The sequence below is a fragment of the Oreochromis aureus genome, linkage group 7 (genome assembly GCF_013358895.1).
Source record: "Oreochromis aureus strain Israel breed Guangdong linkage group 7, ZZ_aureus, whole genome shotgun sequence".
NCBI lineage: Eukaryota > Metazoa > Chordata > Actinopteri > Cichliformes > Cichlidae > Oreochromis > Oreochromis aureus.
The window spans coordinates 18,859,674-18,878,339 of record NC_052948.1 but is presented as its reverse complement, the minus strand read 5'-3'; the positions used below and the strand labels follow the sequence as shown (position 1 = coordinate 18,878,339).

The following is an 18,666-nucleotide window of genomic DNA, read 5'->3' as shown; positions in this document are numbered from 1 at the left end:
TTATTGCCGTTTACTTGTATTTGCTTAATTGTTTACTAAATGTTTGAGGTGTGAAATAAACCGCAATGGAGCATGGCCTGGCAAAAAAAGTTTGGGAACCACTGCTCTAGATCTTGTTTTAACATATGGCATAGAAACTGAACATTTAACAGTGTTAAATAGCAGTGGGGAGTAGACTTCATCACAGTAGATGTCTTTCTGAAAGCTGTAACTAAGTTTAAGAATATAATTCCCCCACTGTTATCATGTTCAAGGCCCTGCACCAACACAGAGCAGAGCAGCTACCTGAACGCTACTCCAACAGAGGTTGACTATCTTTTTAATAACTTTGCCTCCTCACTACATATGACTCTGGATACTGTAGCTCCTGTGAAAAAGAAGGCCTCAAATCAGAAGTACTTGACTCCGTGGTGTAATTCTCAAACACGTAGCCTAAAGCAGATAACTCGTAAGCTGGAGAGGAGATGGCGTGTCACAAATTTAGAGGATCATCATTTAGCCTGGAGAAATAGTTTGTTGCTTTATAAGAAAGCCCTCTGCAAAGCCAGAACATCTTACTATTCATCACTGATTGAAGAAAATAAGAACAACCCCAGGTTTCTCTTCAGCACTGTAGCCAGGCTGACAAAAAATCAGAGCTCTGTTGAGCCAACCATTCCTTCAACACTAACTAGTAATGACTTCATGAATTTCTTTACAATTAAAATTTTAACCATTAGAGAAAAAATGACTCAAAATCATCTCACAGATGTAACATTATCTACAGCTACTTTCAGTACCACTGATATTCATTTAGACTCTTTTTCTCCAATTGATCTTTCTGAGTTAACTTCAGTAATTACTTCCTTCAAACCATCAACGTGTCTTTTAGACCCCATTCCTACAAAACTCCTCAAAGAAATCCTACAAAGAATTAATGCTTCAATCTTAAATATGATTAACCTATCTCTAATAATTGGCTATGTGCCATAGGCCTTAAAGCTGGCTGTAGTTAAACTGTTAGTTAAAAAGCCATCTTTTGACCCAGCTGTTTTAATTAATTATAGGCCAATTTCCAAACTTTCTTTCATCTAAAAAATCCTTGAAAAGTAGTTGTCAAACAGCTAACAGATCATCTGCAGAGGAATGGTTTATTTGAAGAGTTTCAGTCAGGTTTCAGAGCTCATCACAGCACAGAAACAGCTTTAGTGAAGGTTACAAATGATCTTCTTATGGCCTCTGACAGTGGACTCATCTCTGTCCTTGTCCTGCTAGACCTCAGTGCAGCGTTCGATACTGTCGACCATAATATTCTATTAGAGCCATTAGAACATGCTGTAGGTATTACAGGTACTGCGCTGCAGTGGTTTGTATCATATCTATCTAGTAGACTCCAATTTGTTCATGTAAATGGAGAGTCCTCTTCACACACTAAGGTCAATTATGGAGTTCCACAGGGCTCAGTGCTAGGACCAATTCTGTTTACATTATACATGCTTCCCTCCATCAGAAGGCATAGCATACATTTTCAGTGCTATGCAGATGAAACCTATCTATCTATGACGCCAGATAACACACACCAATTAGTTACACTGCAGGAATTTCTTTCAGGAATTTCAAGGACTAGAAAGTGAGAGCATATTTCTCCTTTATTAGCTTCCTTTCATTGACTCCTTGTTAATGAATTTAATTCAAAATCCTGCTCCTCACATACAAGGTCACGAATAATCAGGCTCCATCTTTTCTTAATGACCTTATAGTACCGTATCATTCCATTAGAGCACTTCGCTCTCGCACTGCAGGCTTACTTGTTGTTCCTAGAGTATTTAAAAGTAGAATGGGAGGGAGAGCTTTCAGTTTTCAGGCCCCTCTTCTGTAGAACCAGCTTCCAGTTTGGATTTGAGAGACAGACACTATCTCTACTTTTAAAATTAGGCTCAAAACTTTTCTTTTTGCTAAAGTATATAATTAGAGCGGGATCAGGTGACCCTGACCCTCCCTTAGTTATGCTACAATATGTGTAGGCTGCTGGGGGATTCCCATGATGCACTGAGTATTTCTTCAGTCACCTTTCTCACTCACTATGTGTTAATAGACCTCTCTGCATTGAATAATTACTTGTTATTAATCTCTGGCTCTCTTCCACAGCATGTCTTTTTCCTGTCTTCTTCCCTTCACCCCAACTGGTGGTGGCAGATGGCCGCCCCTCCCTGAGCCTGGTTCTGCTGGAGGTTTCTTCCTGTTAAAAGGGATGTTTTCCTTCTTACTGTCACCAAAGTGTTTGCTCATAGGGGGTCATATGATTCTTGGGTTCTTCTCTGTATGTGTTATTGTAGGGTTTACCTTACAATAGAAAAGCACCTTGAAGTGACTCTTGTTGTGATTTGGTGCTGTATAAATAAAATAAAATTGAATTGAATACACAATCATTACAACTGTATTTAGTTAGACTATCTACACTACTTCTTCTCAGTTTCATTCTCCTTTTGGGAATAGCAACAGTGATTCAATTTGCAGCATAATGTTGGGTTCATACGTTTTTGGACAATGACATGATTTTTAATAATTTTGCCTCTATGCTCCATCACAGTCTATTTTAAATCAATCAATATGTGATTGAAATTCAGACTTTCAACTTCAGTCCAAGGGATTTTAGAATAAAACATGTCTGTTTAATTAATTAATCATGGATTACAGTCATTTTTATGTATATAGTTTTATATATTTTCAGGGTTCAGAATGGATTGGACAAACGTGGACATTACTGTAAAGAAACAGACACACCTGAACATGACCTTGTTTCTCTCTTTTCACTCCCCCAAAAGTGAAAATAGTGAGACTTAAGATTACACTGATAGGGTCTCCCTCTTCTGGTCACATCAGCAAGTTATTCTTTGACTCGTATACTTTGGGGTCTTTATCAATCTGCTGCTGGTCAAAGCATCCACAGTTGAGTTGACCACCTGAAATGCTGTCATATGCCAACCGCCAGGATCTGCCCGAAATATCATTCATTCAGTATCATTCACTGATATAATTCATGGAGTTAATATTGGCTTATCTGTTTTATGTTATAATACTGTATCATGTGTGACCTCCTGTGTGAAAAAACGATTAAAGAGACCAGACGCTGAATAAAATGAATAGACAGTCACAAAAAGAAGTAGTAGCAGACATAAAGAGGATTTTATTTTTATATTCTAATTAATTTTGCCATAATGTGGGGAGGTTTTTTTGTGTGTAGTTCACATTTAATGGTACAGTTTGAAATCCAAATGTCAGAGCAATTAGCAGCTAGTACTTTTCCCAAAATCTAGAAATGCTCTTCTAAGGCTGTAGAACTAGTGCAAACTGAGGTGCAGAGAACTGCTGTAGTTAAGGTGTACGAGAAAATGTAAAACAGCTGGTCTAATCTCTGTCCTGAACAAAAGGCCTACAGAGGCAGGTGAGGTTTTAATTTATAAGGAGCATGGGTTTGCCAGAGATAACGTGAAGATGAACAAAAATTTTGTTGGTTTTACACACTGGTGGAAATATAATATTTTTTTTTAAGACAAATGTGGTGCACCATTAGGAGGCAGGCAGTTGTCATAGAAGATCTGGAAAGAGCTGTCAACATAAGTTACTCTCTTCAGGAAATCCTCCAGCTGCTGCACCGTCATCTCTATAACTTTATTATTTTCTCTGTCGTTGAGCCCACGAGATGCAAACGCAGGGAACTTGGAGCGCTCGGAGTACGGAGCATTGTGGTCATAATCAGGGCAGCAGTAGGCTGACCAGAGGTAGGTAGGGATGCCCACACGGTTGATATTGTGACGGCGGATTGTGTGGCCCGACGTGGTGACCCCGGTGACCACGTAGGCGGTGCCCCTGCAGTAGTTGTTGAGCCTCCTGCGGATGGTGTTCTCGTGTTGTTTCCATGGACCAATGTTGAACTCACGAGCCTGAGGAACCACATTTGTCAACGTGTAGGTGGCTGCTTTGTCTTCAGGGTCGGCCTGGTGTTCGTCTGGATTGAGCTGACCGCGTTCGTAGATCACGGTGTCGGAGTAGTCCTCAAGCACAGCCTGAGCATCCTCAAAACTCCCGTGCACATTTTCTGAAGGCAGCTGCTGCATGTCTCTGGGGCCGGACACTGAGGAGAGCTATTAACATGGTCATGTTAAAACTGTAAAATAAACAGGATATTTGAACTTATTATATATTTATATTATTTAATACCAGCAACACCCCTAAATGTATCATCTTTATCTTATTTAAAGGGTGTGCATTCTGCAAATGGGCTTCACTGTTCATTTACAAAAAGCTTATTAAAAGGCTGAGATGCTGCTAATAAAAAGTGTTAGTTCAACAATGTCTATTTTAACATAACCTATGCATATGCACTGATCACAGTGAATTAGCAAAAACAAAACATTCAGGTTGTAATTTTTTGGCATGCAGCAACAGCATTTTACTTGATATAAAGAACTTGTGACCTTCTGGTAACCCCACAGCAGTACTAGCAGTGCATGTATTGATAAAATTGGAGGTATCTAAAAATTGTGGCAAAAAGTGAAATGATTAGCTGTATTTAAACTGTGGTAAATTACTATTCGTCCTTAAGCTCTCATACATATCTGTATCTCAACATATTTGTCATGAATGATATCAAGTCATTTCAAGAAAAAAATCGGCTTGGTTATAATGTACAACAGTCATAAAGAGACTTGCAATACAGGTCATTATTTTTATATATAACCCTGTTCTGTAGACTATAGCCTGTTTACCAGCACATGAGAATATCAGCAGATATTAGACACACACACAGAAACAAATAAAACAAAATACAGAAACACCACCAATGTTTGGCAGATGGTCAGAACACATTTGAAGGATCAGACAGCAAAGCTAGCAACCATCCCTACCTGCGGCTCATACATCCAAGGCACGTCCACTTTCTTGGAGCCGTCTGAGCGTTTGAAGGTGTAGGCAGAATAAATAGGGATGTGGCTGAAGGTGTCGTAGAGGGTTACAAATCGTGGCTTACCCCCATAGAACTGGCAAATCTTTTTAAACGACTGCTCTTGAAGCCCTCGAAGCAGCGTCCCCATATACAAAAACTGCTTACACTCGGATGAAAGGCTTTCCTGCACCTCGCCTCCTACCATCACGACAATCAGAAGACAGATGAAAGCTTGATCTGTTCTGTAGACAGACATGATGAAACATGTATTTCTCCACGGTGCATTTAATCCCCATGAAAGACTCTACTGCTGTGTGCCTTTTGCCTGTCTTGTGGCTCTTTCCATATCAGGCATATTATGCAAATCCTTATCTTGTTCTCCTTTCAGCAGGCAAACGATCCACTACCATGTTTAAAAAGGTACCAATTAACAGGCACAGCAAAGCCGAAAGAACATTTTTCAAGTGGAAGACTTGTAGGCATCCTAAACATGTGGTTAGATTTACAAGGATTTTGAAATCTCTGTGAAATAAAGGGAGAAATATAGTTTTAAGAAATTGATGACAGTGGTCTGAAATTCAGGCTCATATGCAGGTCTATGCATGAATATGGGTGAAATGTGACAAGTGGCACTGCACTTTATTGCACATTTACACACCTTTTGTAGGCTAATGAGTAACTGTAAAAGAAAACAGTGAAAAAATGGAAAAACAGGTATTTACACTCTGTACCTGGGTAAATTCTACTTAATCCTACTTAAGTAAAAAAAAACATTTTTATCATCAATATCTAATAATACTCATTATGTGGGGTAATAATTGTTATATTATTGATTAATTAAAGTCTTTATTGCTTTAATTTTGCAGCTGAAGATGATTGTGTTTATATACTGCTGGACAGCTTTATGACAATACAACATATTTCAGTTATTATTTTTATTTTTTAAGCTGTATTGTATTGAGGGGCATGATAAAATACAAGATTTATACTTACATTTTAGCAAAAATAAGAAGTAAAGAAAACTTTAAAATAAGGAGTGCAAAGGACAATGATTGCATCCAAGTTATACTATAGAGTAGAAGTAGTAAGTAGAATAATAGAGAAATACTCAAAGCACAAGTACATTAAAATTGTACTTTAGTTAAGTACTTGGTATATTCCACCACTGGTCCCATGCGTGTGCTCATTCAGTGGTGTTTTCATTGAAAGAATCATTTGATTTGCTGATGTAGTTCACAACAAATCCCACTGTGCTTTCCATTGTAAGGTAAAGCCAATATTAACTTTATTCTAGACCAGTGGCAGTGGTGGGGTGTGGGGGGCAGTAGGTAGGCTGAATAAAATCTGAAAACAGATGCAAACTGACCTCTGAGATCAGCACACAACAGCCTACAGTTTTCTTTTCTTTTTACTTGTATTTACTCTGCCTTTCCTTCCTTCTCAGCAGTAAAGTTTTGTGTGTGTGCATGTGTGTGTGTGTGTGTGTGTGTGTGTGTGTGTGTGTGTGTGTGTTTTTGTAAGAGAAAAGACTGACTGGAATGTTTTTTGTTTTTTAGAAACATCTGTTCCCATAACTACAGGTTAGTGGCAGAATGACCTCTGTGGAAACATGCACTTCCTGTTTACTATCCGAACAGCTTCACTATTTACACTGTAATTCCCCATGATGACCCCATTCATCATTATCACTCCCTCCTTACAATATGTAGGTTTTGACAGGACATTTCCAACTGCCTCTGAAAGTTAAAGTCTTTTATCATTTTATAAATTGGAATGATTTTATTATTTTAAGTCCTAATCATTTATAATTGTATTTTGTAAGCATAACAATGAGTCATTTTTTACCATATTCATTATTAGGAAGACCAAAAAAAAAGTCCAAAAGAGAAAATGCACTTTAAGGATGAGCAGAATAAAGATAAATAAGTCCATAAAACGAATACATTTCTTGGACTAAATTGATTTTGTTACTTCGATCGAAGTGTCTTACTCCTTTGAATAAAAATAACTGATAATGCTGTTTGTACAGATGAGATTGAGAAAAGATCTCAGAAACCATGTTGAGCATGATTTTAATGGACTTTTTAGCAGCTTACATAAGACATGAGACCACACAGCTGTGGGCTTGGATGTACTTTCACATGGAAATTCTTATTTCTGTCCCAGTTTACACTGGGTAGGGATCAATGGCTTAAAGGCCTTCTCATTGTATTCATGAAGGCTGCCTCTATTCTGATATTGTAGTCTGACTATGAATGTGAGGGCTGTTATTTGCTCTCAGTGTGGGTAGCCGCATTTGACCACTGAGAGCAAATGTGAGACCCCCGACAACAAAGAGGGTGCTTGTGTTTGCACGTATTTATGTACTATAGGTGCATTTGGATCTGTTTGTGTCTTTGCATGGAGAATACGAGCAGTATAGGAGATGGAGGACTCTGTTTGTGTATCTCGAGTTTGTGGGGGGAAGGATGAGTGGAGTTATTGTGTCTCTTGGGAGGTGAGTATGTTTGTGTTGGGGGGGTTGATGCTTGCAGGTCTTGTTACTCTCTGCTGGGGTGGTCTAGTTTGGAGAATGGGAGAAAGGAGGGTTCTGGGTTTTAGTTTACTTGTGTGTGTGTTTAGGCGACACTGGTGTATATTTAGACTTAAGAGAAACACTCACCTTCTTCAGTCGGCATGTTACAGAAGCTGAGATTGAGAGAGAGACAGAAGAAAGCCCAGACTGGAAGTTCAGCAGGAGAAGATGGGATGATGCTGGTTTCTGTATAACAAGTATTGTACCATGGTTATAAGCACCTGTGAATGGGTTTTATCCACGGTAATAAAGCAACTGTAAGGTAAGTGCCTTCATCAAAATCCTCTCTTATTTCACATAGTCAAGATAAAAAATGTATTTATAAAACACGCCAGTTGGGGAGAGCTTTATGCAGATTTTCAGAATTCACTTTCAGAATTGAACATGAAAGCAGAAAGCTATAAATGTTTACTCAGTTAAACCATGTTATGTCACCACAGTGAAAGTGCTCATGGTCCTAGAAATTCCTTACTTTATGGTTTTAGTGTGCACTGTTGCAGTCTTGATTCTGTTTGTTGTCTTGTATCAGTTTTAAATTATGTTAAAGTTGCCTAAAATTGTTTGTCTAAGTGTTTAAATTGCTGTATAGAAAAAAAGTGAGGTCCTCATGATCCTTAATATATTCAGGTTGTGATGATTGGGAGAAGCCTGAGCATGGAAAAAACATACATTTACATAATCCCAAAACTGAGTGTAGCTAAAGTTTAAAAAATCTATTTGTGTCTTCACTGAATTTCCAGAATATCACAATCAACAGACGTGAACTGGAGGCTTATCTACTCCTGGAATTTGGACCTCTTCACCTAAAATCATTCCTCCAGTGCAGGAATCTTGTCTCTTCACATCTAGATATTATGCTGCTTTGGCTACAGTGTTAAAAACTCCAGAGGATTTTAATGCCAAAACCTTTTCAATAAAAAACCAAGTATATACAGAGTGATGTCAGAACCAGCTTACCTCGCCTCCCCTGCTCCTACCAACGCCCCTCTCTGTGACTACAGTGACTGGTCTCCCTCATTTTTCATCATCCCATCTGTCTACCTGCTAGCATTTCTGGTTGGTTGTCCCGGCAACAGCCTGGTGCTTTGGGCCTACCTGGACCGAGTGGAGGGGAGGAGGAGAAGGGACCGAAAGCCAGCAGAAGATGGCCAGTTCTGCTGCAGCAACATTTTTAGAAGCAGTCAGCAGCACATTAACGACACTGGCAAAGTTCAAAGTTCAAACTGTGGATTTTCCTCTAGGCAAAGCTACAGAACATCCTCCCATTCCTCCACCTCATCCTCTTGCTCTCCCTCCATCTCCCGTCCCTCTCGCTCGCTGACTGACTCTCTAATTGCCAGTTTAGCTTTAGCTGACCTTTGTTTCCTTGTGACTCTTCCCCTTTGGGCCGTCTACACAGCGATGGGCTACCACTGGCCTTTCGGGCAACCTCTGTGCCAAATCAGCAGCTTCCTCACAGCTCTGAACATGTATGCCAGCGTGTTCAGCCTGAGCATGCTAAGTGTGGAACGCTACTGGGTTCTGACTGGGCGCCAGCACTCCAGCCACCACGCACCAAGAAGCTGCCCCAACAAGGCTTTGTGGATACTTGGAGGGATGTGGGTGCTGGCGGGAATACTGGCACTTCCTGGTTTGCTGCTCCGCTCTGTCCGGGAGGTGGAGCTTGACCCTGAATATGAAGACGACTGGCAGCTGGAACCCGCTGATTCCAGGTCTGTCTTCCTTTCTTGCCAGATGGATTACTCCATGCTGACTGGAGCAGAGCTGGAGGAGGAAGAAAAAAACAGGACAGAGATGTGGTGGGCTGCTGCATTAAGTATTAAATCAACTCTTCTTGGCTTCCTGCTTCCTCTTGTCATCTTACTGGTCTGCTACTGCTCACTGGTCCAACTTCTCAGCAGACATTTCGGACAGGGCCCTCGTCCTGACCGTAGACGGCAGCGCAGACTCCTCAGGGTCATTGTCACGTTAGTGATGGCATTTTTCCTGTGCTGGCTGCCTCTGCATGTCAATAAAACTGTGTCCCTGCTGCTTGAGTTTGGATTTGTCCCATACTCCTGCTCTTTAGATCAGATATTATTGGCTGCTCATCCATATGTCACCTGTTTAGCCTACCTCAACTCCTGCCTGAACCCTCTCCTCTATGCTGCCTGTGACCCATCATTTAGGAAGAGATGCAAAGGAGCTTTCCTCGTGTTGTGCAGGATGAAAAGTAAAGGAGCAAAGAGAAAGGAAGGGAACGAAGCTGAAGGAGTTGAAGAGAAAGGGGAGCAGAGCTCAGCTTTTCCCATGAGGACACAGGAAGAAACAGCAGACAGGACAGAGGAGGAACAGGAGGGGGGAGTTAGGGAGATGGGTGTTGCCACACCTGAAGAACTCAAGAAGTCAAGATATCAGGGTGCAATGTTTTCTGACAATTAAGTAACCCTAACCCTATGTAATGACCAGTGAAAATAAAATGGAATGCATGACACCGTGTACAAGTCAGTATTTTCAAAATAAATATTATCACCAGAAGAAGGCATGCAATATATATTCTGGTTTCTGATGCTTTGTTTCCCACAGGAAAAATTCCACCCATTCCATTAAGACTCCATGCAAAACATGCTCTCCGGTCAAACCAAATCTTCTCATGTAACATGAACTGTTTCCATATTTTGCACTCCTGTATATCTTGAATTATTTGTTGATTTTTGTTAAACTGTTTTTATTATTCATTATTAAAATGATGTGACGAAGTGATGTAAAGAAATTTTTTTCACTTCATTTGTTGCAACTTTTTCTTTTAAAAAAAAGATTTTTAATCCCTTTATGAAGAACACTGACTTTAAATGGGCAAGTACAGCTGTCCTACCATGAGCCACACTGTTCACACAGGTATAATGTTCACTTTTTTATGAAGCTACTTCAAATTTTAGAGCTTACCTCTTCAGTGCTGTTGTTACATTCGCTTCTCTAAAGTGTTTCGAATACTCTGGCCCCTCCATTTGTATCAGTAGCAGTACAATGTGACATCATTTAACACCTCAAACAGTAGTCTCCAAAACAGTCATACAGCTCAAACAAGACATGTCATGAATAACTGATTTAAATACTAAGGAAGCCACAGGAAGTTTGAACCTCCATGTACCTTAAAAAAATCAACACACAAATATAAAGTGTAAGTGCAGCGAGGTAGATCTTCAATAGTAAAAGGATAATATAGGTCAAAGGATATACAGGATACAGTACTAATAATATTGTTAATTTGTATTTATTTTTTCATATATTGTATGTTTAACAATGAGTTAAAGTTAAAGATAAAGTTCTGCCTTTGTGGTTTGTATCCAAATCAGACTAATCAACCATGCCCAAACTAAGAAATTAAGAATCTGACTTTAGTTCAAATTTAATTAATTTCTTTTAAATGACCCAAGATACCCCAGCACTGGTACTATCCGGTGATTCTGTCACTTTGGGCATCAGTGGGACAGATAATGAACGACGAGTATCGAACCCCGTCCAGCAGGTGGCGCTGATGCGCTAGTGAACTGTGTGAAAACCAACATAAAACTCATAGAAGATCATTTGAGTCGATGAATAACTGTAAACCGTTTTGTACAGTCACTGGATTTTGGTATTCGTTTATATGTTGCACATTTCGATAAAAATCTGCCAATGCTGGATCAAAATTAATTAGTCAGCGGTTCATTTTAAACTTACTTCGTGTCCTTTTGGAAACTGTCTGCAGAAACGTCGCTACTCTCATAGTGAGGGTCGCAGTTACTTACCTGTTCTTACCCGAGGAATAACGAAGATGGGAACAGCGCTGATTTATGATGACGAGATGACCAAGTACAAACTGCTCTGGGTTGAGTGAGTAGTAAATCCATGTTTACGTTTATAAAGCTAACGTGGCTAATAAGAAAAGTCTTCAAATGTCTTTTCTGCAAATGTCCAACCTCATTTGGGTGTAGCTTAGCATGCCTAAAGTATATCAAGGAGTAAATATTTCATACTGTAATTTCACTGAACGGGTAACTTCATCAAATAAGTTATTAGTTTTAGACAGATCACACTGGCTAAAATGTGTGATCTGTCAGAAGTCATGGGAACCTAAGTTGTTCCTTGTTGCTGGCACGGTTAGTTAGAGAAGACACCCGTTTTGGTTATTACGGTTGCACTTTGGCCGGTCACTTTTAACTGAGAATCTCAGGTCACAGATTTCAGTGTTACACCCGCCCGGCCCGTTATAGCTGCTGCACCACCTGTTTAAAAACGTTGCGAAATAGTTTTTTTCTTTTGGACTGATTGAGGTCTAGATATGGTTTAACTTTCGCAGTTAAAAAATGAGTAAATGCAGTTGTGATATTTATTATGTTTGTGACTCCAAAAAATGTCAAAATGTGCCGAAAATACTCTGAAGTTTGAGGCTCATGCGTTTATTTTGGAAAGACAACGAGCTCTGACCGCCAGCTTTTGTCTATTTGCAGTTTTACTGCTGAAATAAATGTCTTTGTCTGAACAGTGCAGTGTTGCTGGGTTTATTCTCTTTGTTTTTGGCTGCTCCCTTTAGGGGTCGCCACATCTCCCTCAATTTCACCCTATCCTAGCATCCTCCCCTGATATACCAACCCTTTACATGTCCTCCTTCACTACATCTATGAACATCTGAATCTTAACATCTTCAGCTCTGTCATCATCAAAGGCAGGTCTCACTACCATCTTGTAAACCTTCCCTTTCACTCTTGCTGCAATTCCACAAATCACCCCTGACATTCATCTGCACAGACTCCACCTGTGTGCACTCTCTTCTTTACCTCTCTTCTGCACAGTCTGTTGCTTTGGTTATCTCCTTTGCAAAGTCATATTTAGCAAATTGCTGTTTTCCATATCTAATTTCTACAGAGGTCATTCAGCATGTCTCACTGTGTCTTTTATATATTTTTTGTTTTTATATAAGAGGTGAAAGAAATAGAATAGTAAAATGGATCAGTGTCAGTTTATTTTCTAATTAACAAATATTCATAAAGTGTGTAATGTTTTCCTGCAGTCCAGCTTGTAAGATTGAGGTGCCTGAGCGTCTGACTGTGAGTCATGAGGCTTTGGTCAGGACTGGCCTGGCTGATCGCTGCGTCTCCGTACCTGTCCGTGAGGCCACGGACGCAGAAATTCTGCTGGCTCACAGGTCATCTTGTCTAACTCTTTTCATGAAGGTATGATATAGTTTAGATATTTGTCTCAATTCACTGAGCTGCGTTTACTTTGCTCCTCTCAACAGTGAGGAATACCTGGAGGCAGTGAAGAAGACTCCTTACATGAGTCTGGAGGACCTCATGGAGCTCACTCGTCAGTACGGTGACGTCTACTTCCACCCAGTAAGTCTCCTGCTTAACAGCTGAGCAAAGGAACAGAAAATCCGTATCTGACATCCTCTTCTGTATGTCATTTACCATCCTAGAACATCTACCACTGTGCCAAGCTTGCTGCTGGTGCTGCACTGCAGCTGGTAGACAGTGTTATGATGGGGAAGGTGAGGAATGGCATGGCTTTAGTCAGGTGAGGCTGAGATACAGCAGTTCTGATATGCACTCAGTGCTTGTTTTAGTATTAGTGCCTTTGTTTTGTCCATTATTGCTAAGTTAATAGGAGTGTAAATATCAGGTTAAAACTCTTAACATTTAAATTCATATTTTTACCAGTTTGTTAGCAACTAACTTTTCAGTAGTTAATGGGCAAAATGGGCAACAACAAGTGTAAAAATCGCAACCCATGAACTGCTTCTTTTTTATTATTAATAGACCACCAGGACACCACAGTATGCGCAGTGCTGCTAATGGTTTCTGTGTGTTCAACAATGTGGCTATAGCGGCTCGATATGCTAAGCAGAAATATGGAGTCCGAAGGTAATGTGACTTTTAGTCTTTATGCTTATTCTGGGAACCATTAAAGATGTTAACGATCCAAAAATCCACAGCTATATGCATTCACCTCAGATTTTGTCTTCAGGGTGTTGATAGTTGACTGGGATATACATCATGGTCAGGGGGTGCAGTATTGCTTTGAGGATGATCCCAGGTGAGTCTTTGATGAAGGAGAAGCGGATGCTGCCTGCTTGCATTTCAAATTCTGCTCACTGTGTTTGTTGTTTTCCTTTTCACAGCGTGCTCTACTTCTCTTGGCACCGCTATGAGCATCAGAAATTCTGGCCTCATCTGAGAAATTCTGACTACGACATTGTTGGCGAAGAGAAAGGGGCAGGATTCAATATAAATGTACCATGGAACAAGGTCAGAAATACTGCACACTTATGGTTTCATTATGGGGTTTTTTCTATTTGCTTCTTGCTTTATCTTAAGCCTAGTTCAAATTTGTCTACAGTGTCACATAATGCCACAGTTATTACCTCCACCAGTGAGGTTATGTTTGTGGTAGTGTGTACATGCGTGCCATTTGCTTTCCTGATTGTGTGTGTACAAGCTGTATGTGCGTTTTATTCCATTTACTGAAAAGACCTCATCGTGATATTTCAGGTGGGCATGGAAAATGGCGACTATCTGTCAGTCTTCTGTCACGTCCTTCTGCCAGTTGCATATGAGGTGAGCCATTCCGAAAATTAACTTTTTCCTACCTAAAGGCAGGTGATCTATGAAATGCTTTGTTTAAGCATACAACTGTTTTTGATAGTTTTGCCCAGACTTAGTCTTGGTGTGTGCGGGATTTGACTCAGCCATCGGTGACCCAGAGGTATGACATATTTATTAATGTCATTATGTAATTACATGCATGCACTATAAACCTCTGCATCCACTCGTTTACTGTTATACTTATTTTTAGGGTGAGATGTGTGCCACTCCAGATGTCTTTGCCCATCTGACTCACCTGCTGATGAACCTAGCAGGAGGAAAACTGTGTGCTGTGCTGGAGGTCAGGCCGCCCAGCCTATACAGCTAAAACATGGAAACAAGAAAACAGCCTGTTAATGTTCTGTTGTCTGGGAACTTGTGTTTTTGTGTTTTCCAGGGGGGATACAACTTGACTTCCCTCGCCCAATCTGTGTGTCAGACAGTCCAGACATTGCTTGGAGATCCTGTGCCGAGACCTGCAAGCCTCAACAGTCCCTGTATAAGGTGTGCGTCACAATCAGTCAAATTTGTGTCTCAAAGTTTGTGTGTTTTATAGCTGCAGCAATTTAATTCTTCTTTTTCAGTGCACTTGAATCTCTTCAGTGTGTCCGATCAGCTCATAAGGCCTATTGGTCGTGCCTCAAACATGCAGGTAACCATAACAGAGCCTTTAGGGGACGTGAGGCTGCAGGAGTCTGATAACCTCATTTCTTTTTACTTGTTTCCATCCTCAGTCAAACTGAGTAGCATCACTTAGCTGAGAGTTTGCTAGCTGTACTTCACGTTTACTTCTGTTTGAACTTCTCATCACAATAAAAGACATGGTCTCAAAAAAGTTACTCCCTTCTTCAGCTGATCTTCCCACCTCCACCATCAGCACCAAACGGATTAAATTAAGAGAAGGAGAAGAAACTACAGAGAAGGGAGGAGAAGAAGAAAAGGACGCGGAGGAAAAGGTGTGGCCTGAGCCTCCAAAACGTGTCACTCCTCCAGTATGTGCTGCTTTAGTGCTCCCTGATGACGTGGCTTGCCCGGAGGGATGCGAACGCTTCAGCTTCTCAGAGGATCTTGACCCACTCTTAGCCAGCAAGTTAAGGTATGGTTGAGTGGTTTGTTGTGGCTCATTTCAGTTCATGGTTTTCACTGTAACTGGGTTTGAAAACTTTTTTTTTTCTCTAAAACAAGGGAGAGTTTCCTCAGAGATGCAGATGACAGTACTGCTCTTATAACCATCTCCAGTCTTATAGCCCTGACAGAGAAAATGGGGAAGAATGAGGTAAAGCCACAATGTTGTTTGTTTCTTATATGTGAGTGCTATTATGTTCTCATGTCTTGTAAATACAGTTTGTGCTTTGCTGACCTGCCTACATGATATCATTCTAATTCCCGGCTCTCAGATCTGCAGTGGCCTTGCACTGGTCCGTGATGTCACCAAGGCGATGACAAGCATTGTCCAGCATGTTACAACTGTTCTCAGCAACCGGTATAACACCCTGGACTTAATCAAATCTTACACATTCTGCTTTTTTAAATATCAGCTAGTGATTAAAAATGATTAGAAATATTCTTACAGGAAACACACACACAGAATATGCTTAGTCGCTTTGCAAAGGAAGTGCAACCCCAATTCCAAAAATGTTCAGTGTGCTGTGCAATGTAAAATTTTATAAAATTAAATCAGAATTGGATGAAATGATTTGCAAATATCATAGATCCATATTTTATTTACAAAAAAATAATATGAAATGTTTAATCCTGAGAAAAAAAAAACAGTGGTCTTTTGCAATTTTATGGCAGCAACACATTTTAAAACACTTAGTACAGGGCCATGTTTACCGCTGTGTCGTGGGCTGAGCCTATCCCATCTGTCATAAGGCAAGAGGAAAGTCACCAGTCTCATATAAACTTGTAGCTCAGATTCGCACCTACAGCAAATTTAGAATCACCACTTAATCTAACTCCATGCATGTCTTTGGTCTGTGGGAGTTATTTGGAACTAATATTTTTATGTACTTTTTGGTTAAATAATCTAAATAAAATATCAGTATCCTTCTTGTGTTGTGAACAAGTGAAATCATTTTCTTTATACAGACAAATTTTAGGACTGCAACAGTAGTAAAAAATATCACTTGGAAGTGAAGATACTTGCAAAGCACAACTATGCCACACCCACAGAGGTGCAAGTTAACATGATAAATATAGCCTACTAAATATACCGCTGGAGTGTGCATGTATACTAAAGTTTTATTAGCAAGATTGCAATCTGCTTTGTTAAAACTTGTCTTTATATATGCAGCGTTTTGGTCGTCTGTGTGGGTGACGGGAATGTCCCAAGCCATATTACAGAAGACAGGCAAGTATCATTTATGCTCTCTGTTTTAGTCTTAGTAAAAACCAAACTATAAAGCACAATTGATACAATAAAACACACTATTTGTCCATAACGGCGAGGACAGCATGCTGACAAAATCTTTCTGTTTTCAGGGAAACAGTTGTGGTGCAGATGGGCAGTGCACAGACAGCCGAAGAAAGCTGCAAATATTACATTCGTGTGTGTCTGAAGAAGGTACTGCTGCTTGCTTTGTAATCACATTTAATGTTTGCCAGAAATATACACTCACACATCTCGCTGGTCAGCATTAGAACTCCCTTTTCTTTAAAACTGCGTCATTAAATATTCAGTTTCTGAATTATTACAGTTTCTAGACAGAAACCTTTATGAAACAGCTCTTAAAGGTGACTGAGATGTATTTTTCTGCACAGACAATTTGAGTAGTTGTTTTGGGGGGTTTTGTTTTTTAAATGTGTTTAAATGCATTTGTTTGTTCTCCCACAGGGCTGCAGTGACACATCAGGGTTCGTTCAGGCTGTGTTTGGCCTCCTCCTGCCCCTTGGGTATGAATATGACCCCAGTCTTGTTGTGTTGGTTCGGATGCCAGATAGTGGAGTGAGTGACAGTTTGTGGCAACAACTAACTGGCCTACTGCAGAGCTTTGCACTTGGACATACACTGGTGCTACTGCAGGTAAGAGTGCTGGGGAAGATTTCAAAAAGGTACACTAGATGTCTTCAACAATGTAGTGCTGCCAGGCAGGAGCTCTGGAGATATATGGTTGGATGGATGTAGTGAAGAAGGATATACAAAGTGTTGGTGTGACAAAAGAGGATGCTTGGGATAGGGTGAGGCAGACGATCTACTCTGACAACCCCTAAAGGGAGCAGCTGAAAGAAGAAGACAGTAGATGTCCTCTAATTCTGCTATATTGTGAAACCTTAAGAAGCATTTTAAGAGGAGTTGGCAGGATGTTTGCATACTTAGTGTTCAGTATTAATTTATTTACTTTTTAATTTCAGGAGGAGGAGAAGGCGCTGGTCGGACTCACGGCGTCCTCCCTCCTCGGTAACCCAGCCCCCTCTCTGAAGCAACTTCAAGCCCCGCTAACAGAAGATGTGGAGGCCATAGAGAGGCTGAGACACAGGCTGCAGGCAGATTGGAAACTTCTTCAGACCACAGGTGAGTGCAGCAGCATCACATTTGAAATCAACATAAATATCCACAGATCTTAGTATAACTGCTACTGTATTAACGGGACTTTCTGTCTTCTAAAAACAGCACCACAAACTCAAAGAAGTGATGAACACTGAGGATGGAGGGTGTCGTATGGACTTTTTGATACTTTATTTTTGGTAAATTATAACAGCAGTTGTCTTGCTGCTTAGAAATTATGCATGTGTTATAATATTAATTCAAGCAAAATCACAATCAACGCAAAGTTTTTGCCATCTCATAAAAAAATGTATTTAATGACTTAAACTGTGTTTAAGTTATTTGGTAAGCTGGATTAACCTGTACTGTTGTATCAGCGTATGAGCGTTATCAGCCTTGTTGACTAAACAAAGATGATGACGTTAACAGATCTCCAGCTGACATTTATCTCTTTTGTCACAACAGTTTTCTACTGGTTACATTTTGATTTTTGGAATTTTCATTTCTTTTAACAGGAAGATCCACTTGGATCAAAATCAGTTTCACAGGACACCTAGCCAAGTGTGAAGAGCTACAAGCTAATGAATTTCACAGCAACATAAAAATTATTTAAGCAATCACTGATCAAAATTGCTATACTTTCTTTTTTTGTGTGTGCCATTGACATGATTGAATAGTTGACTGATTTCTGCTGTAAGTTGAAATCTTGTGTCTTGTATAGCATTCATGTCATGTAATTTAACATGAAGGTTTCATAAGCAACTTTGATATTCTCTGTAATAAATGTTACATTTGTAAAAGAAAAAAATGGCTGCCAAATAGTTGTTTTGTTTTGAGTTTTTTCGCCCCAAGGTATCAGTATTGTGGTTTGAACATCAGCATTGTATTGCTATGTTTCCCCACAGAGGTGTTGTTGACCACCAGGGAAGCTGTTTGAGTAGGCTTGCATGTTCACTCTCAACCTTTGAGGGCACATTTAACAGTTTATAGAGCTCTTCAGTCTTCATTCAAGTAAGGAGACCTCTTTTCTGCTGGTCTATATGTATTGGCCCTGCAATCCACTGGTGACAGGTCC

The 18,666-nt window shown here is 40.1% G+C and overlaps 3 protein-coding genes and 1 long non-coding RNA gene across 5 annotated transcripts; 2 read left to right on the top strand and 2 right to left on the bottom strand.

Annotated features, from left to right (window-relative positions):
• Positions 1-3,143: 3,143 nt before the first annotated feature.
• LOC116309621 (endonuclease domain-containing 1 protein-like) lies at positions 3,144-5,256 on the bottom strand. Its single transcript, XM_031726288.2, has 2 exons — positions 4,887-5,256; positions 3,144-4,124 (listed from the first exon to the last, which is right to left on the bottom strand). Exons 1-2 carry the CDS (start codon positions 5,178-5,180, stop codon positions 3,528-3,530), a joined length of 891 nt encoding a protein of 296 aa, XP_031582148.1. The 5' UTR covers positions 5,181-5,256; the 3' UTR covers positions 3,144-3,527.
• Positions 5,257-7,348: 2,092 nt separating this feature from the next.
• LOC120441012 lies at positions 7,349-8,535 on the bottom strand. The gene is made up of 3 exons (XR_005613713.1): positions 8,457-8,535; positions 7,587-7,685; positions 7,349-7,484 (listed from the first exon to the last, which is right to left on the bottom strand). It is a non-coding gene; the product is annotated as an uncharacterized LOC120441012 (long non-coding RNA).
• aplnr2 (apelin receptor 2) lies at positions 7,642-10,359 on the top strand. The gene is made up of 2 exons (XM_031726278.2): positions 7,642-7,761; positions 8,240-10,359. Exon 2 carries the CDS (start codon positions 8,439-8,441, stop codon positions 9,918-9,920), a length of 1,482 nt encoding a protein of 493 aa, XP_031582138.1. The 5' UTR covers positions 7,642-7,761; positions 8,240-8,438; the 3' UTR covers positions 9,921-10,359.
• Positions 10,360-11,039: 680 nt separating this feature from the next.
• hdac10 (histone deacetylase 10) lies at positions 11,040-18,399 on the top strand. 2 transcript variants are annotated; one of them, XM_031726293.2, is made up of 22 exons: positions 11,040-11,115; positions 11,230-11,354; positions 12,532-12,666; positions 12,760-12,856; positions 12,940-13,037; positions 13,280-13,384; positions 13,488-13,556; positions 13,642-13,768; positions 14,012-14,077; positions 14,166-14,225; positions 14,316-14,405; positions 14,502-14,608; positions 14,689-14,756; positions 14,957-15,200; positions 15,290-15,380; positions 15,502-15,587; positions 16,401-16,457; positions 16,589-16,670; positions 16,941-17,129; positions 17,459-17,618; positions 17,718-17,791; positions 18,107-18,399. In XM_031726293.2, exons 2-21 carry the CDS (start codon positions 11,296-11,298, stop codon positions 17,747-17,749), a joined length of 2,022 nt encoding a protein of 673 aa, XP_031582153.1. In that variant the 5' UTR covers positions 11,040-11,115; positions 11,230-11,295; the 3' UTR covers positions 17,750-17,791; positions 18,107-18,399. The 2 variants fall into 2 exon arrangements, with proteins under 2 accessions (XP_031582153.1, XP_039470086.1); XM_039614152.1 differs by having other exon boundaries at positions 11,043-11,354.
• Positions 18,400-18,666: the final 267 nt, after the last annotated feature.

Bases quoted from the DNA above. Each gene is read 5' to 3' on its own strand.
- LOC116309621 (XM_031726288.2), bottom strand. From the start codon at position 5,180: ATGTCTGTCTACAGAACAGATCAAGCTTTCATCTGTCTTCTGATTGTC. The intron at 4,125-4,886 runs GTAGGGATGGTT...CCATGTTAATAG, and splicing joins CTTGGATGTATGAGCCGCAG to CTCTCCTCAGTGTCCGGCCC.
- aplnr2 (XM_031726278.2), top strand. From the start codon at position 8,439: ATGTCAGAACCAGCTTACCTCGCCTCCCCTGCTCCTACCAACGCCCCT.
- hdac10 (XM_031726293.2), top strand. From the start codon at position 11,296: ATGGGAACAGCGCTGATTTATGATGACGAGATGACCAAGTACAAACTG. The intron at 11,355-12,531 runs GTGAGTAGTAAA...GTTTTCCTGCAG, and splicing joins TACAAACTGCTCTGGGTTGA to TCCAGCTTGTAAGATTGAGG. The intron at 17,619-17,717 runs GTGAGTGCAGCA...TTCTAAAAACAG, and splicing joins GAAACTTCTTCAGACCACAG to CACCACAAACTCAAAGAAGT.